General features: G+C 36.1%; 1 protein-coding gene across 7 annotated transcripts in view; it reads left to right on the top strand.

The window, feature by feature from the left end:
- The window catches only part of rimbp2b (RIMS binding protein 2b), a 205,094-nt gene that overhangs the window by 121,716 nt on the left and 63,544 nt on the right, over positions 1 to 19,834 (top strand). For all 7 annotated transcript variants that reach the window (XM_056463339.1, XM_056463337.1, XM_056463338.1 and 4 more), the window contains 3 exons: positions 4,674 to 4,778; positions 10,853 to 10,903; positions 13,904 to 13,924. In XM_056463339.1, the coding sequence (XP_056319314.1) occupies positions 4,677 to 4,778; positions 10,853 to 10,903; positions 13,904 to 13,924 (174 nt within the window). In that variant the 5' untranslated portion in view covers positions 4,674 to 4,676. The remainder of the gene's footprint in view (positions 1 to 4,673; positions 4,779 to 10,852; positions 10,904 to 13,903; positions 13,925 to 19,834) is intronic.

Below are 19,834 nucleotides of genomic sequence, written 5' to 3'. Positions count from 1 at the left end.
CAGCTCTACTTTTGAATGTGAGGTTATAAATGCTGTTAATACTGTTAAAATATATGCTGTTTTTTTATTAATGTACAAAGTGTGAAATATGTTTTATAAAGAAAATTAGAGATTGACTAGCAGTATCTATTAATAATAATTAATATTTAAAAATAAATGTAGAACATGATTCTGAGGTCACATTCATCTAGTTTTTGTGCAGAAGCCTCATTACTGCAAAATTGTACTGCTATTTTGACTGGGTGACTACAATAATTATTATTTTAAATAATTCAAACAAGTGAATGAATGAATGAATGAATGAATGAATGGATGGATGAATGAATAAATTAATTTATGAACATAAATTAGTCAATGAGTAAGTGAATTTGTTAATAAATGAGTGAGTAAATTAATGAGTGAGTGATTGAATGATCAAACGAGTGATTCAATGAATGAATAAGTGAATGAATTTACAAATTAATAATTGACTGAATAAATGTTTGAGTGAAGTGATGAATGAGTGTGATTGATTGAATAAATGATTGACTTAATTAATGCAAGAGTAAAGTAAGTGATCATATGAAGGAATGTGTGACTAATTCATTTAGTCAATGAATTAATGTCTGAAGAATTAGTAATTAGTGAAGTAAATGAGTGAGTGAGTGAGAGTGAAAGAGTATAATGAGTGATGAATGAATAAATAAAGTGAGAGATGAATGAAGAAATAGTAAATATGTCAACGAATGAGGTGAATGAATGAGTGAGAGAAAGATGGAGGATGAATGAATGATTAATTCAATCAGTCAAAGAGTAACAAATTAATAATTGACTAAATAAATGTGCGAGTGAAGTAATAAATGGGTGTGAATAAATGAATGAATGATTTAATGCATGAATGAAGTAAGTGATTACATGAATGAGTGTAAATTAATGACTTAGTGAATTAATGTCAGTGAATGAATTAGGAAATAATTAATTAGTTAAGTAAATGAATGAGTGAGTGAGTGAGTGAGTGTGAGTGAGTGAGTGAGTGAGTGAATGAGTGAAAGAGTATATAAGTGAGTAATGAATAAATAAATAAAGTAAGAGATGAATAAAAAAATTGTAAATATGTGAACAAAGGAGGTGAATGCGTGAGTGAATTAATGAATAAATGAGAGAAAGAGGGAGGATGAATAAACTTCATGAGTTACTGGCTGAATAAATGAATAAGGTAAGTAACTGAATGAACATACTGAATAAGTTCATTAGTGAGTGAATAATGAATGATTGAATGAATGAACATATAAATCAATAAATTAATGAGTAAGTGAACGTATGAATGAATAAATAAATAAGTAAGTGAATGAACATATGAGTAATTGAATAAAATAATGTGAGTAAATTAACAAATAAATAATTGAGTTAATGTGTAGTGTGTAGTAATGAATGAGTTTGATTGAATGAATGAATTAATGCATGTATGAAGTGATTTTATGAATGAGCGTATGAACGAATCAATGTCAGTGAATGAATTAGTTAATGAGTAGTTAAGTGAGTGAGTGACTGAGTTAGAGTATATAAATGAGTGATTGAATGAGTTGAGTGAATGAATGAGGGAGTGAACAAATGAGTGTGAGTGAATTAATGAATAAATGAGAGAAAAGGGGGGAGAGATTGGATGGTAATTGAATGAATGAATGAATGAATGAATGAATGAATGAATGAATGAATGAATGAATGAATGAATGAATGAACGAAGTGAGTTAGTGACTGAATGAACATTCAGTATAAGTTAATTTATGAGTGAATGAATGAATGAATTACTATGTGGGCATGTGGATTAATGAATGAATGAATAATAGGTAAATGAATGAATCAGTAAATATAATTATGTTATAACCATTAAGTTATTTAATAGCAATTACTTGATAACCTAAAATGAAGCTCTTATTTACTTTCACATCAGTCTGATCATATAGCCATAGCATATTTCACACACAGTACAGTTTGTTTACCTGCTGAAGGTTAGACTATTCTAACCTTTCTCTTTCCTGCACTCCTCTTTCATAACAGCATGGAAAAAATCCCTCCTTTACCCTTTATCCCTTGTAACCTCACCTGTCGCAAATGGAAAGGAAATTGCTAGGTTTTGTCACTGTATAATTTTAGCAGGTCAGACGAGCTTCTGGGTGATGTTGTTTGCCAGTAATCGGCGCTGATTGAACATGCTGTGTTGTTTGCACACACCCTTTCATGTACGAAGCCATGACCCTAAGCCCTTTATTGATCACGCGGAGCTCCATGGTTGTGCTTAGCCTGGCTGATTGACATGAGCTCACTTCTGTTTTTGCTTTACCTGAAGGGGTGAAGCAAATGACACAAACCTGATTGACGACAACATTTTGCTTTTGTTTGCAGCGCTTAAAGGGATGGTTCACCCAAAAATGACGGTTCTGTCATCATTTACTCATGCTTGTGTCATTTCAAACCCATATGCTGTCATTGTAGGGCAGATATATGCTATCTTTTTGTTGTTGTTTTGGTAGTGCAGATAATTATCAGGAAACAAGTTTAACCATTATTCACTGAATATCATTAAAGGCAACAGCATATGGGTTCAGGATGACTCAGAAGATTTTTGGATGTGCTGTTCTTTTTAAAATATATATGTCTTAGCTTATTTTTTATTGAAAAACAGATATGTGCACATATTTTTCAAGGTGTAAGAGTGTTTTATTCAGTTAAAAAGGATCATTCACCTGAATATGAATATGAATGGTGGTTCGGTTTGTACCTGGGTTTAGAATTCAGCAAAAGGGAAAAACTAAACATAATATTGCTCTTTTTTGTTTATTTGCTACATAATTGTGACTCTGTCCTGAATTGAAAGCAATTAAATTAAAAAAAATCTTAAAATTAAAATAATAATAATAATAATCAGCAATAAAAAACTGTGATTAAAGCGATAGTTCACCCAAAAATGAAAATTCTCTCACCATTTACTTACCCATCATCTGTTCCAAATCAGTTTGAGATTTTTGTTCTGTTGAACACTAAAGAAGATATTTAAAGAATGTTGGAAGCCTGTAACCATTGATATCCATACAGTAGTAGGAAAAACCAATACTGTGGAAGTCAGCGGTTTCAGGTATCCAGCAGTGAGTAAATGATGGCATCATTTTTGGGTGAACTATCGCTTTAATGCTGTAATACACACTGTAAAATACACCTGCTGGGTTCAGCACAATAGATTGTTGTTGGGACAACATGAAGGAATTAAATTTATTTATTAGTTTTTACAAATTTAATTGGATAGAACTTAAAACTTAAAAATTGAGTTGCTCCATCAACAACAACAACAAAAAAATAATAATTGTATTTTTTCAGGTCATTTTGACCAAATAGTTTAAACAAACTAGTCCAAAATCAAACAAAAAGTACTCAGGGGTAACTTAATCAATGTATCGGTGCTCTTTGGGTAATGGATTCATCAGAATATACCAGATTAGCCATGTCAATAAAGGCTTTTTAATGTTTCCACAATTTTTAAGTGCTTTGGACTTAATTTTGCAGATATTTTTTTGAGTGTATACAAGGAGCCCAAATAATTGCCTGTTACAATAAGTACACAGTTACTACGATTACAAATAAAAGCAGAGCCCCCCAAAAAAATACATCCAATTCCTGTTTATTTAGAATTAATAATAAACATACATACCTTATTGAAAAACTATTAATCAACGTTTTAAGAATGAATATTCTGTTACAACGTTCTAGTGGCGACCTCTGGTTAAAAAAAAAAGAAGGAGATTACAAACTTATTGAAAATCACAGTTATAAATCAGGGACTGAATACATATTTAGTATACATTTAACAGGTGATATATCAGTGTATACTCACAGCTAAGCTTATAAAATGCTAAAGCTTAGACTAAATACTATAATCAGTCAATTTATAGTTGTATCTGGGTTCATTATCTCTGCTAAAATAATTGATGTAATCACTCAAAAAATGCTGGGTCATTCAGACAAACAGTAGAAAAGAAGTGCAGAGGAATACACAAGAATGTTCAGAGTGAATGGCTCCTAATTCTGAGCTGATGTGCTCGGAGAAGACTGAAATCTTAGCGTTTAGATCAGATACTAAAGGATTACAAGGAATCTCTGTTTCTGCTGCTCCTGGAGACGATGATCTTTTATAAGCTGATATAAAAAGAGGGTCTGTAGTTCAGAGCGGGGACTCCTTTGGAGAGTTTTAACAGCATTTCAGTGTGACCTAAAAAGCATTTAAAGGACCTGCTTCACCCAAAAGTGAATATTTGATCATTTACTCACCCTAATGGCAATCTACATGCAAAACTACATTTCAGTTTTCTTGTACACGATATAGAACAAAAAGGAGTTCTCAACAAGCATGTCTAAGCTGCTGATTTACTATAAAACTCAATAGCTAATGATTGCTGTTCCTCATCTGCTTTCATCTGCATGACAAAAAAAAGCAGCTGGGACATTCTTCTTAATATCTCCTTTTTGCGTTCCATTCAAGAAAGTAAGTCACCATGAGGGTGAGTAAAAGATAGGATGGTTTTCTTTTTTAGGATGAGCTGTCCCTTTATGAATGATTGATGGATGCTCTCATTCTGTCCTCCTGCTCTCTCTCTCTCTCTCTCTCTCTCTCTCTCTCTCTCTCTCTCTTTTGTGTTTTCCAGCATATGCGAGAGGCTGCGGAGAGGAGGCAGCAGCTAGAATTAGAGCATGAACAAGCATTGGCTGTCCTCAGTGCCAAGCAGCAGGAGATTGACCTTCTGCAGAAGGTGAGAGGCCACACCAGACCCCAGGATCCACTGCAGAACACCTCGTGTCGTGTCTCAAACGACAAGGTTTCTGGTGGCTGATTGAACAGAAGTCATTAATTTAGAGCACATTCTGCTGATACAGTAGATGCTTTTTACTTGGTTTCAGACTGGTCCAAGCTGGTGTACAGTAGATGGTTAAAGGAACACTCCACCTTTTTTGGAAATAGGTCCCCTAGAGTTGAGTTTTACCTTTTTTTTTTTATAATTATTTTTTCACGGTTTTCACCTTCATATGATAGGACAGTAGAGAGAATTGATAGGTAAGCATAGGGAGCAGAGAAGGATCGGCATAGGACTACAAGGTGGGAATCGAACTCAGGTCACCCTGAGCAGCGGAGTGCATGTGTCGCACTAACCCCAACCAGTTTTAATCATATTCATTTTTAATCTTCTGTAGTTATATCATGTACAAACACCGAAAGAAAATGAAAAGTTGCTATTTTCTAGGCTGATATGGCTAGGATCTACGGTTGTCAAAAGTATTGAGTTCGGAACCAACTGGTAATGAAATTTTACAAATGTCATTTCCCGCTAACATTTAAGCACAGTCAAGCATACTTAAACAAAGCTGATTGGCCATTGGGTTCATGTGCTCAATCAGGGCCGATTTTAGGATTTTCAGTTTAGGGGGCTCAGCTCCCTATAAGGTATATATATATATATATATAAGCCTAATATTACATCTATAAGTAGTAATTTAATTGCAATACACCTAAAATAATTGTTTAATATTGGATGTGTACTAGTATTCCACTGTATTACATAGACAGGCATAACCATTTGAGTTCTGAATAACCCAAATAGGCTCAACCCACCTGTTTACTGTGCTAAAAACCACTTTCTATATTCAAGGGCATTTTTTGTTTCCATGTATTAAATAAATAAATTGCCACTTTTCTAATTAAATGACACACATTTTAATATATATTTTTAAACTTACAGACTAATTCACATATTTCACAATCTGAATGATAATAATAAATAATAACTATTTTTTAATACTGGAGAACACTTGATGTTTCTATCTCAGTCAGGGACTCGGTGACAGTTAAAAGGAGTACATTCTCTAAGTTATTTCTGTCACTGTGTTTAATCCTTTCTGAGCAAGACTCTATGGTATAGTTAATGCCACACAATCTGTAAAGTGTTTAATATTGGTAGTTCATTTTGAAATAAAAATAGCGACATTTTCTTTAAAGAGTTACATTTTTTTCACTGGAGGAAACAGCTATGCTGATAAGGAGAAAACTCAACTGTTCCTCTGTGACATTGGGATATAGGTAATACAAGCTTATTTATATCAAAGAACTGCAAACAATTTATCAATAAACACACACCTCAATCTCTCGCTGTCCACAGTGGTTTGCGGATCAAATGAAAAACAAAAGACCGGGAGGAGCCAAATTCTTATCAAATTTAAAGGGGACAGAGACGATAATTTACTGTACAGTTTATGAGCTAATCGCAAAAGTTTTAAGGAGGCTGAGTAGAAATATAGGGGGTCTACAGCCCCTCTAAAATAAGTGCTCAATAGAAATGACTGATTGGCCGTGAAGGTCATCGCTTCACCACTCTTGATTGCTGTTCAAACACAGGTAGACACTGGATCATTTCAAAGCCACGTATAGGTACCAAACTCCATACGTTTGACAAAGATACTTATTAGAACAACTATACTCTCATTCTGGAGTAATAATCAAATAACTTTGCTGCTGTACCATGGCTGCAGCAGGTGCAATGATATTGCACAGTGCTGCTACCTAGTTACTTAGCTTGGGGATTTTTTCAGGCCTTAGGTGATATCATTGTGCTTGCTGCAGCCCTGTATCAAAAGCATTTTTTTATTTATTTATAAGGGTGATGATAATGTTCTCGGCTGATTTAATGATTTATGCTAAGCTAAAAGTGCTCCCACTAGACCAAGTGTATCTGTCTGTGTACTGCAAGACAGGGGCATAACATGAGGGGCGTAACTTGTAGTAAATTGAAGAGGTTTAACTTGCAGTTATCAAGATCCCATTGAACCATGCGAGATATCACAGCGTTAATACTTAACAGAGGACATTTTCACCAAATGAAGAGTTTTCTTTAAATTTCTCCACAACCAATTCATTTGATATATGATTATATTCATTTGTTTAACAACTTCACCATGCAACCCGCTGACTTCTTCATCCGTTTTTGTCGTGACAGTAAGCCTACTCAGCTTTGCGCCCTGTGGTAGCAAATAACAGTACAATGGCGAGCCCGTCAAGTATGAAAGCCTCCGCAACTTACGGCTGGACGTTAAAACTGATGGTTGGGTTTAGGGATGGAGAAGCTGTAGAAGTCAATAACTGTGATGGTTGGGTTTTGGTTTGGGAAAAGTGTAGATATTAATAATGATGATAGTTGGATTAAGAGTGGAGTAAGTGTAGACATTAATAACTATGATGGTTGGGTTTCGGTTTGGGTGAGGTTTAGATGTTAATAACTGTGACAGTTGGGTTAAGAGTTGGGGTAAATGTGGAAATTAATAACTATGATGGTTGTGCTCGGTTTGGGCAAGGTGTAGACATTAATAGCGATGATGGTTGGTTTTAGGTGTGGAGTAGGTGTAAACGTTAATATCTGTGGTGGTTGGGTTTAGGCGTGGAGTAGGTGTAGACGTTAATAGCTGATGTACATTGCCATCTTACTGACAACATAGTGTTGACGTGGGTCCCTGTGACTTCAAGTTACTCCTTAACATACTACAAGATACTCCACAGACAGACCCTACTCAACTAGACCCACAGATGGGCTGAATGGATTCAATAATCCATGTGCTGAAATCCAATTCAACCGTTAGGTTACTTGTAAAATGAGAGTGTTCCTTTAATAAGGCCAGCACAGTGGCTAAGTGGCTAGCATGGTTGCCTCACAGCAAGAAGGTAGCTGATTTGAGTCCTGGCTGGACCAGGAGCCCTTCCTGTTTGGAATTTGCATGTTCTCTCTGTGTCTGCATGGGTTTCCTCCAGATGATCCGGTTTCCCCCATAGTCCAAAGACTGTTTTTTAATTACTATTAATTATGGTAATTTAATCACAGTTACTTACAATATACTTGAAATAAATCAACTCAGAGGAGCAGAGAAATTTTATTTTTTGTTATATATCTTGTACAATCTTGTATCTTGTAGAATAATTCTATTTTTAATTAGGCAAGGCAAGTTTAATTATATAGCACATTTAATAGACAGTGGTAATCCAAAGTGCTTTACATAAACAAGAATAAAAGAAACAAGTATAAGAAAATAAAAAACAACAAATAAAAAAAATGTGATTAAAAGCAGATTAAAATGTCTTAAAACAGGTTTAAAAAAATGAAAAAGAAAAGAAAGACATAATAGTGCGATCTGTCAGACGTAGCACAGTGCAGGCACAGCTAAACAGATGTGTTTTTAGTCTTGATTTGAGCGTGCCTAATGTTGGAGCACATTTGATCATTTCTGGAAGCTGATTCTGTAATTGGCAACTAAAGAAGCTTTCAATACTTGTAAAAAGATTATTGCACATGCTCAAGAAATAATTGACAAAATTATTGACGCTGTTTGGTTTGTATGAAATGTGGTGCCATTACTTTAAAACTTGTTCAACTTGTTCATATGTTTGTATAGTTTAACTTTTCTTCATTATTATTTTTAATAAAGAAATATAAACATAAAAATAATTTTTTAAATATTTGAATACTTAAAGTTTTATTAAGTTTTATTAAGTTTTATTAAGTAAGTAAACATATTGCTGACAAATGGGTCAACTCTAGAGGTTTGAAGGAACGTAAAAAAGAGGATTAATTTGTATAAAATGTTATACAAAGTGCAGCTGGTCTCACTCTGTATTATTTTAAATACAGTTGAAGTCAGAATTTTTAGCCCCCCTGAATTATTCGTCCCCCTGTTTTTTTTTCCCCCCAATTTCTGTTTAACGGAGAGAAGATTTTTTTCAACACATTACTAAACAGTTTTAATAACTCATATTTAATAACTGATTTCTTTTATCTTTGCCATGATGACAGTAAATAATATTTGACTAGATATTTTTTAAGACTCTTCTATAGAGCTTAAAGTGACATTTAAAGGCTTAACTAGGTTAATTAGGTTAACTAGGCAGGTTAGGGTAATTAGACAAGTTATTGTATAACGATGGTTTGTTCTGTAGACTGTCATAAAAAAATAGCTTAAAGGGGCTAATAATATTGATCTTAAAATGGTTCATAAAACCATTTTACCTGTAATATAAAGCACTACCAGGTTTGTGTACAGTATAAAAGGTTTTGAAAACAATATGATGCATATGTTAAACTGTTCCAAGATCATTTAAAAAATCTTGATATAATGAAACAAAATGGAGTTTTTTTTTTAATGAACCCTGTGACAAAAAAAACCTGAAGTTGAAGAAACACTAATAAAATCGAGTTGTCAAATGTCTCCTAATGAAGAGAGATGTTTAATGCAAAAGTGTTTCTGCAGTTTGACAACTCTCTGAAATATTCCTCTCATTTTCATGAAGACAAAAGTGCTGCTGTGTCACCGTTCAGAGTAAATGACTCTCTAATGAAACGGCAGAGCAGGTGATCAGATCTGACATTTTCTGCGGAACGCGAGATGAATCGTTTGAGTTATTGTCTGTCTTTATTGAATAGAGCGCTGTGATTACAGAGCAGAATAAACACTGAGGAAATGATATACACAATGGCCCTCATCAAAAGAGTTTGTCTGCATGCATGTCTCTGAAAGGTTTTCTCGTGTCAGGGCGTTTAAACAGATGTTCCTATGTTCATGGAGAACTAAATCCTGTTCTCCACAGCTGCACAGAAATACAATCGATGACCCTACAGTCCGCCATACCTAAAGCTTGTTCAACCAGACTCTTCTTTTCACAAATTTTCATTAAACTAATCAAAATTCTTTTTTTTTTTGCAAATCAATGTTAAAATGTTCATGAAATGCAAATACAGATATTTGTATAATATTTGTTGAGGTTAGTTTGCAAACTAACTATATAATAATAATAATTATATATACAATCAAGCCCGAAATTATTTAGACTGGGGTATAAATTATTTTGGGCTTAACTGTATATATTATTATTCTGTAGTTAGTTAGTTTCCAAAATAACTATGTATTAATAATAATATTAATATAAAGTCAACCCCTGAGGTATGAATAAATCCGGGCTTGACTGTATATATATATATATATATATACAGTCAAGCCCGGATTTATTCATACCCCAGGGGTTGACGGGTTGACCAGGGGTATGTATATATATATATATATATATATATATATATATATATATATATATATATATATATATATATATATATATACATATATATATATATATATATATATATATATATATATATATATATATATATATATATATATATATATATATATATATATATATAAATATAGGGTTAGGTTAGGGTTTTTATGTATATTTTTTAATAGATAAAATAGTAATCATTTAGCATCCTCATTTACTGAAAATAATTTGAACAAACACTAATTTCTTTGGGAGCCATTTCGCTCATTTCCAAGTAAACACCCACTGCTGTGATTGCTAATATTACATGATAGATATAATTAAAATGTTAAATGAACATTAAATTGAACATGCTGTATTTCAGGAAGGTGCTAAATAGTTTTGTCCCATTTTAATTTAAACCTAAAATTAATATAACTCAAATAAAAAACTTAAAATATAAAAATAAAAAACTAGTAACTCTTTGATAACGCTACTAGAAATCTTTAAAAGCACATGACTGTACTGTTCACAATTGTCAAACAATGAATTTGGATCAACTGTAAATGCCGATGAAAACTCTCGGAGAGATCTGACAACTGCAGCGGATCTGAGAGATCTGGAGCAGCTTGCAGAAGATGAGCCGATCTGCCGGTAGACAGATTTGGGAACGTGTAGGAATATTTTTGGACATGACTTTCATTAAGAGCACTCCGGTGACATTAACAACGTCATGTCTTATTTTTGTGTGCTTTACAGGCTCAGGTTGAGGCTAAGAAGGAGCATGAAGGTGCCGTCCATCTGTTAGAGGTGAGCAACCATGTTTACTCATCAGTGCTTGTGCATATTTGTGTGAGTGTGCACATTTGCATGCTTTTTAAATCATATCTTAGCTGAAAATACAGCACATTCCACTTGCGTCATCAAATCAGTTATCATATTAGCCAAAAATCTGGCTACTATATGAGTCACGTCCTTGCCTACACCTTTTTATGACGTTTTAAGTTATTCAAACTAATTTATTAAAGCTGCAGTCTAAATATATATATTTTTAGCAAGTACATAACCAGTCTGTGTTTAAATATTTTGACCTGGTTCACAATGGTAAACGTGTAATTATAAATTATATAAATTATTTAAACTACTTTAAATAATTTTCTTTACATTGCTAACCAATGCAAACAAATGCTGAATGGAGTCACTGGTACATGTACACTCAGAGAAAACTGTTCAGAGTTTTAAAAGATAATGTGTCTTCTCAGCCAGACATTCGTTCATAGCGCATCAGAACACAAAATGCTGGATATACGGATTATAAATTTATTCAGTGCCAGAGAACAGGCATGAAGTCTGTTTAAATACTTTATATTGTGAAAATTTGCTGATGTGAACAGCACATGTAAATGCAGAATATACTGCTGTTTAATGCATTTATATGCATCATGTCATATCACTCTGTTCTTACTGTGATTTTTCTTGAGTGTCACCAACAAACATCTGTTTGTGCAGAGGTTGATATTAATTCCTGCCTGTTTTCATGTACGTTTTCATGTACATTAAAAATTGAAAATACAACGCTAAATACATCTGTCAGTTCTATTTGTCAAGTATACACCACTTCAAATTTGAAAAGATACAAAAAGGTATTTGCTTGATTTGTTCAAATATTTTTGGATGAATTGAGTATAATTATTATGCACATATTTATTTTAGAGTAAATTACATTCTGTCTGTTAGTTTGAAAGAGAGAGCAGTCACTGATATGAGCTGCGAAGCATCATAGCAGAGCTCATTAATATCCATGGCTATTTTAAATATAGTCAAAGCTGAACTTTTAATTCTTGGAGAATCTGTATAGGTTTTTTTTGTAATAAATAAGCATATAAAAACATTTTAACCTAAAGGTAAAACATTACCTAAGCCACATTACTACTATGTAAATATAAGAGTACATTTTAACTTATTGAATCAATTCACGAACGCATTTTTAATCACCATGGTTAGTTTAAATGATTGATTCTCATAGGCGGAGGGTGAACAAACTCCAGGGTAAGGCTGCACTGCCCTTTAATGCATTTAAAAAGATTTGCCACCGACCAAGAAGAGGTTTTAACACGCACATTAAATTATTTTATTAAACTAACCCACTGATCTACAATACCGGTCAAAAGTTTGGGGTCAGTTTATTTATTTTTTATTATTATTACTTTTATTTAACAATCTAATTAAAATTATTCTGTTCATCAAGACGGCATTTATTAAATATTTAAAAAATTGTTAAATACTTGTTTATTAAATATTTATTTATTACTTACTGTATGCAGTTTCAAATGAAATTATTACTCCTTGTTGTTTTTTTTACTATTACCAATAATAATCATAATAATAACAATTAATATTAGAGAGGACGCAGCCCTCACTCTTCTTCCACCCTAGGCGGCTGCCTAGGTCGCCTCTGTACGCGCCGGCCCTGAGAATACGAAATCATTCTCTATTTTTAACGAGGCCAATCGAAAACCGAACTTGTAATTCAGCTATAAATATTTGACCTTCAAAATGTAAAACTCCAAACGATTGCCTAAACAAGATTACTCCACTATAGGCTAGACTACGCTACAATGAAACTACCAATTTCATTCAATGCTGAAAACAAGTTAAACCAGTGTAATATATTATTATACCCTTCTCGTAATACTCATTTGTCGTTTTATTACTTATGTCCTTGACCAGCAAATCAGAATAGTCCGCTGGCCAGCAAACCATGGTTTGGTTTTCAGAGCAGCTGCGAACTCCAGTAATAAACAGCGCTCATCAGTTCAATGTACGGGGTTGGACAGTTCCATTTTTGTGCGGAGGGAGACTTTAAATTTGGTCGACAAACTTACAATAGCTAAAGTGTTGTGTTAATCATCAACATTAAATTACATTCATATTACACCTTACACCCGTTATATGTTTTCAACGCTTTTTTTTTCTTTGCTGCTATCTCTGTGGTCTCTGGCCATGGGGAGGCTAAGCCTTCCCCAGCCTTACACACGCTCCGCCTATGTTGATTGCAGTCTCTTAGTTGGTCAGGACAAAAATGGCACACATGTTACTTAGGCCCTGTCAACACAAATCTTTAAAAAATCCTGCTTTTTCTACACAGTTTGTGCATTCATCTAGATGCAAACACAGTATCAAGTTGGCTTGCGAGTCTTTTCCTCTTTTGTGTAACCAAAGATTATGCACCGCTTTCTCCTTTTGCAAGCTATTGATTGGCCAAGATTGCTTTATTCTTAATGTTATATTGCCACCTGATTTGACCTGCTCTTAATGGTGCATTTTCATTTGGACAGAACTATTATTTATTTTTTCCATTTATAAAAATACTAATGTATGTATGTGTTGACTTATAAAAAAATTCTTACTTGGGCTAAATTGACAAAACGTAGAGTGTGATCCGTGATCTGTGAAAATTCAAGATTCGTCTTCAATCATATTGCAAATAACTGCAATTTCAGCTTTCAAACAGATGGTGATAAAAGGCTGCAGCTTTAAATAAATGTTTTAATAAATGTCTTTGACAACCAGCTTCATTATTGAATTTTTTAAACGAACATGCATTTATGATTTATTTACCATGTTCTGCTTTGTTCTTTTCATTCATTGCTGCCATTAGTTGGCAATTTAGGGAAACTGGGGGGAAACTATTCATGTCGACTCTCTGTAACTTCTGAAGAAATGCTCATGTGTGCAACTGTGATTTGTTTGGTTTCTTGCATCTCTTGTCACTATGTTACTGGTCTTTTTTTTTTTTTGCATATACAGAATCACTTGGACAGCATGCAGGTATTTTCGAGTTACTTATCCTCAAAGTTGTTCCTCTCCTCCCTGTGTGACTCCTGTCACCTCGTTCTTAGCTGTCCTGTCAAAACTGTACCGTTCATGTCCATGATTGATCAATACTTTTGATCTATATCGCCATAGATCAAATTATTGAGCCCATTGAGCCTCTCTTTTTCATAGCCATTTTAAACATACCTGACTGAAGTTATGCGTTTCATTAATGTTGAAAGTATATGAACAGGTTACATCTTACTTGTCTGCAAAGCCAAACTAATAATTATAGGTGTATATGTGTTCATATATATGTGTGAGTCTATATATATATAAAACATGTATATATTATATAAGAATTTTTTTATTATTATTATGAATAAGTTATATTTGGTCATTAATGGCTCATTATTTTTATTTTGGTGCAGATATATATACATATATATATATATATATATATATATATATATATATATATATATATATATATATATATATATATATATATATATATATATATAAATATATATATATATATATATATATATATATATATATTTATTAATTGAAAACATCAATATTAATGGGATAAAAATAATTGCATTTAAATTGTATTAAATTAATTTTGATAATACATTTTTATGTATTTTTTTTATTATTTGGATTTAACTGAGTGTAATTATTTTATTGTAAACCATTTAAACATTTATGACATGATTTTTTTTCTTCAGTTTGTTTATGTAAATTAAAAATTACGTCATTGTTTCCATCCAAAAACAAAGTAGTCTGTGAACATATTCTGCAATCTATAAACTAATGAATAAAAATGTATTCAACTCTAAATGTATATTTTTTTATTTTACCCTAATTAATTGAAACCATCATGTTGTTTCATCATGCAGAAGCTTAAACATGGGAATAAATGAAGTTGAGGGCAGCTTGTAGTCGAGGGCATGTTAAAATGAAAACGCAAAAAAATTCTGTCGTCTGTTTGTACTCAGTGGTGAAGATTTCTCATTCACTGCCTGACCTTCTGCTCCTTCTGTGTTGCGATGCATGAGTCCTGTTAGCGCCTCATGGATATGTGCGTTTGCAGATCAGATCAGACAAAGTAAACATGACTGACGGATTGCAGAACGTGACATGTCTTCCCTTCACCACCCCTCTTTAATTTCCTCACCCAAAAAGCCCTATTCAGTCAATTGTGTGATCTAAATGTGCATAAACATGGCATACAAGACACATCGTAAACATAGCAAGTTCCATGTTAAAATGCAAACTCACATGATCCTCTACTGTGTACTATTCATGTGAGTTCCATCCAATCATCAAGCATAAAAGCTTTTATTGTTACTTTAGCATGTTTGGTACCCTCCTCCATGTGATATTACTTTCCATCACTAACTTCATGAGCAAAAACGGGATTTGTTGTACAATAACAGCTAACATAGATTGACTGCTGTCTTTGTTTGATTCTGTTGAAGCTGAGAAGTGTCCTTCGCACTAAGAACACAATGAGATTTTTGGTAGGAAAAACCTCCTTTTAGATGTAGGCCGTTGTTTTTGTAGTATTGTTTGTTGGTTGCTTAACGCATTCAAAGTTGGTAGAGATGGCTTCATTTGTTAGCGTTTATCGGTTAGTCAATATGGAAGCTTGTTTCTGCCATGGGATTAAGAATAAAAAAGGTAACTGTTTTATGCTATAGATCAGATTTTTTTTCTTGCTATTATAAATCTATATCTCCCAATTCAGACTTTTCTGCACAGAATTTCAAACACATTGTATCTTGTAGTCAGAGCTCTGGTGAAAACTTTGAGAAATTGATTCTGAGACTATCAAACTGCATCAATATTCTCTCTTGAATTGATTCTAAGCTTAGTTTGTAACAGCAGCTGGCGCTGTAGACTAGTTTTCAACCATACGTTCAAATGCTAACAAAAAAGTTGCCATTTTTATTTTATTAATCTAAACACGCTCACTATGACCACTCTTGTAATTCACTTGAATCTTTCCTAACCTTGTTTAATGAACCTTTTAGTTTCTGTGGTATTTGTAAGGAATTGGATGCAAGCAGAGTGCAGCCATTCGGAAAGCACACAGCATCATCTGCTGTTAAAAACTAGTTTGAGAATCATTTTAAGAGAGAATAGCGATGCAATTTGAAAATCTCAACATCTATACAGAATCAATTTCTTTGATTTCTTGCAATTCTATGAAAAAAAAGATAGATTTGAAGGAAATGGGTAGAATTGCTATAAATTCTGAATTTCAAGAAACAAAAAAGTTCTTTTAAAAAAAGGTCAGAATTGTGTGATATAAACAGAGAATTACTCTAACACTGTGTCCTAACTATTATTTCTATTATTATTTGTTATTAAAACTTCTATTTTAGAAGATTGTATATATTGCATGTATTTAGTTGCGGCTGAACAACCACATAAACTACTATGACAATGATCACCTCAGGTGCTGATTGTGTGTTTTTTTCAGCGTTAAATGCTACCAATTTGAGTTTGCATTAGAGGTCTGCATCAGCCCCGGGACCGCACCAGATTTCTTGCGGTGCGGGAATAAATTTCCAAATAAAACGCAATAGTTTTCGGTAACACTGCTGTAATTTAAACAGGAGCAGACGGGCTAACAATATAGCGTTCCAGAGTCCTGACGTTATTTCAGAACAGCATATCTGTGATTTCCTCATTCTTATTGAACACTGGTACAGCCAGTGCTCATGACTGTTACTCATATTGAACGCATGACTAGCGCTTTCTTCATGTGCATTTTATTTGCACAATCTGTGTGTGCATCCTCTGCATAACGGTCCTCAGAGCTGGCTTTACCAACACAGGAGAGCAAAGTGAACATGTGCTGTCCTTCAGCTTGCATTAGTAAACAGTCAGGCAAGTCTGGTGTATGAGAGTCTTTTTCATGCATCATAGACGCAAATGTAAAAAAATGACCCTTTGCACTATGTGATGATACCTCAGAGTTTTACCTTTTAGCAGTCACAAGACTGAAACCTCAGGTTTAAGGTCGCACTCATGTCTCATCACAAAGGAGCAAACAAAACTGACACTTAGCCTACAATCCTTGCACAACCTACAGTTTTATCTCTCATCTCTCTCATTGTTATGGGAAGCAGACGGACAAGGAAGGTGAGTGAATTATTAACAATGTTTATTTGTAACACATGAGCACATCAGGAGAACGGAGGAGAAGTGAGTGGAGTCCGGTTGTGCGGATGATCCTTGGTGGCAGGCTGGATGACTGATACTGAGGGAGACCGAATGCACACACCAGAGGGCTTGCGGGGAAGACAGACTGATGACAAACACAAGGCAGACAGGACACCGGGAACACTGGACAAACTAGGAGAGACAGAGAGCAGATAAGTACAATATACTGATATCGAGTGTAAGTGATTACCAGGAGGTGTTCACTCAGAGTCCGCTTCGTAGGAACGAGACCGGACACTGAGTGAAGTGAGGTGTGTGCTTATATAGTGACTATAAGTGATTGGGTGCAGCTGTGTGTGGTTAATACTCAGGTGATGGTGATCTTTGCGTGATGCTGGTGGAAGAGCCTGGCCAATCCGTGACATTACCCCCCTCCCCAGGGCCCGCTCCTGAGGGCCTATACCTCCGACGCCGTGGTGGTCTACCACGTCCACGAGGTGCTGGAAACTCGGGGTGATTGGAGTGGAACTCTTCCATAAGTGCAGGATCTAATATATCTGATCTGGGGACCCAAGATCTCTCCTCCGGACCGTATCCCTCCCAGTCGACAAGATATTCCAGCTGACCACCATGACGTCGGGACCGTAGAAGGTCCTTGATCTTATAAATGGATCCGACTTCCGACATCAGGGGGGGAGGAGGTTCCTCTTCATGGCCAGGCTCTGTGGAAGGAATCAGAGGGTCGTGAAAGGGTTTGAGGAGTGAAACATGGAATGTGGGGTGGATCCTATATTGTGGTGGTAACTGTAACTTAAATGTGACGGGGTTGACCTGCTCCAGGATGGTGAAGGGACCAACAAATCTGGGACTAAGTTTTCGGGAGGGCAGTCGCAAGCGGATGTCTCTGGTGGAGAGCCAAACTTTCTGCCCCGGCGCATAGCTTGGACCTGGGATCCTCCTCTTGTCGGAGACCTCCTTGGCTCTGCGAACTGCCCTCTGGAGATGGTGATGAGCATCGTCCCAGACCCTCTCGCTCTCCCGGAACCAGTAATCCACTGCGGGGACATCAGAAGGTTCGCCATCCCAGGGACAGAGTGGAGGTTGGAAGCCCAGAATACACTGGAATGGCGTAAGTCCGGTGGTAGGTTGCCGCAGGGAATTCTGGGCGTATTCCGCCCAGCCCAGAAACTGGCTCCAGGAGTTTTGATGACCGTGACAGAATGTTCTGAGGAACCGCCCCACTTCTTGGATTTTCCTCTCTGTCTGGCCGTTGGTCTGTGGATGATAGCCAGACGAGAGGCTGACGGTCACACCTAGGAGTCTGAAGAAGGCTTTCCATAGTCTGGAGATGAACTGGGGTCCTCTGTCCGAGACTATGTCCTCAGGTAATCCAAAGCATCGGAAGACATGGTTGAATAGGGTTTCGGCGGTTTCCAGGGCTGTGGGCAGACCCTTCAAGGGAATCAGACGGCAGAATTTGGAAAATCGATCGACAATGACTAAAATGCAGGTATTACCTTCAGATGATGGGAGATCTGTCATGAAGTCAACTCCTAGGTGTGACCAGGGGCGGTTTGGGATGGGCAAGGGATGGAGTTTACCTGCAGGTAGATGGCGAGGACTCTTCGACATAGCGCACTCTCTACAGCCTTGAACGTATCTCCTCACATCCCTCGCCATGTGCGGCCACCAAAAGCGTTGGGATAGCAGCGAGAGGGTGTTGTTGGTCCCGGGATGTCCTGTGCCCAAAGATGTATGGGTGGAATGGATCAGATCTACCCGTTGGTTTTCAGGAATGAAGCGACGATTGGGGGGACAGCCCGGCGGAGTCCTGGATTCGGGAGTGGCGACGACTGTAGGAGCGGACCAGGTGATGGGACAGACCGTGATCTGTTCTGGGAGGATTCTGGCTGGGGTCTCCATGATATCCGGCTGATCATAAATACGGGAAAGTGCGTCCGCTCTGATGTTCTTTGACCCAGGTCGGTAAGATATTGAGAATTGGAATCGGGAGAAGAACAGGGACCATCGGGCCTGACGAGGACAGAGTCTTTTGGCTTCTTTGAGGTACTGGAGATTCTTATGGTCTGTAATCACCTGGAAAGGATGTTTAGCTCCCTCCAGCCAGTGTCGCCATTCTTCCAGGGCAAGCTTGATAGCTAATAGCTCCCGATTTCCGATGTCATAGTTTCTCTCCGCCGGGCTGAGCTTCCTTGAGAAATAGGCGCATGGATGGAGTAATGCTGGTGTACCTTGATGCTGTGACAGGATGGCTCCAACTCCAGTTGTCGAGGCATCTACCTCGACCACGAACGGGATTTCAGGATCTGGGTGAGTCAGGAGTGGAGCTTGAGTGAATGATTGTTTGAGGGTTTGGAAGGCTGCATCGGCTTCGGGAGGCCAGGAGAGTTTCTTGGGGTGATTTTTGAGTAGGTTGGTCAGCGGAGCGGTAATGAGACTGTAGTTGTGGATGAATCGTCTATAGAAATTGGCAAACCCTAGAAATCGTTGGAGTTCTTTAATAGTTGTTGGTTGTGGCCAGGAGACAACGGCAGTGACCTTCCCCTCGTCCATGCGAACCCCTTTCTGATCAATAATGTACCCCAAGAACTGAACAGATGGTAGGTGGAAGGAGCATTTTTCAGCCTTGAGGTACAATTGATGGTCTCTGAGGGTTTGTAGGACCTCCGCAACGTGGTGGCGGTGTTCGGCCTCACTCCGGGAGTAAATCAGGATGTCATCAAT

This window comes from Danio aesculapii, chromosome 8 (assembly GCF_903798145.1).
Source record: "Danio aesculapii chromosome 8, fDanAes4.1, whole genome shotgun sequence".
NCBI classification, from domain to species: Eukaryota; Metazoa; Chordata; class Actinopteri; order Cypriniformes; family Danionidae; genus Danio; species Danio aesculapii.
Note: the sequence above shows the minus strand (reverse complement) of the source record. Positions and strands in the feature narration are given on the sequence as shown.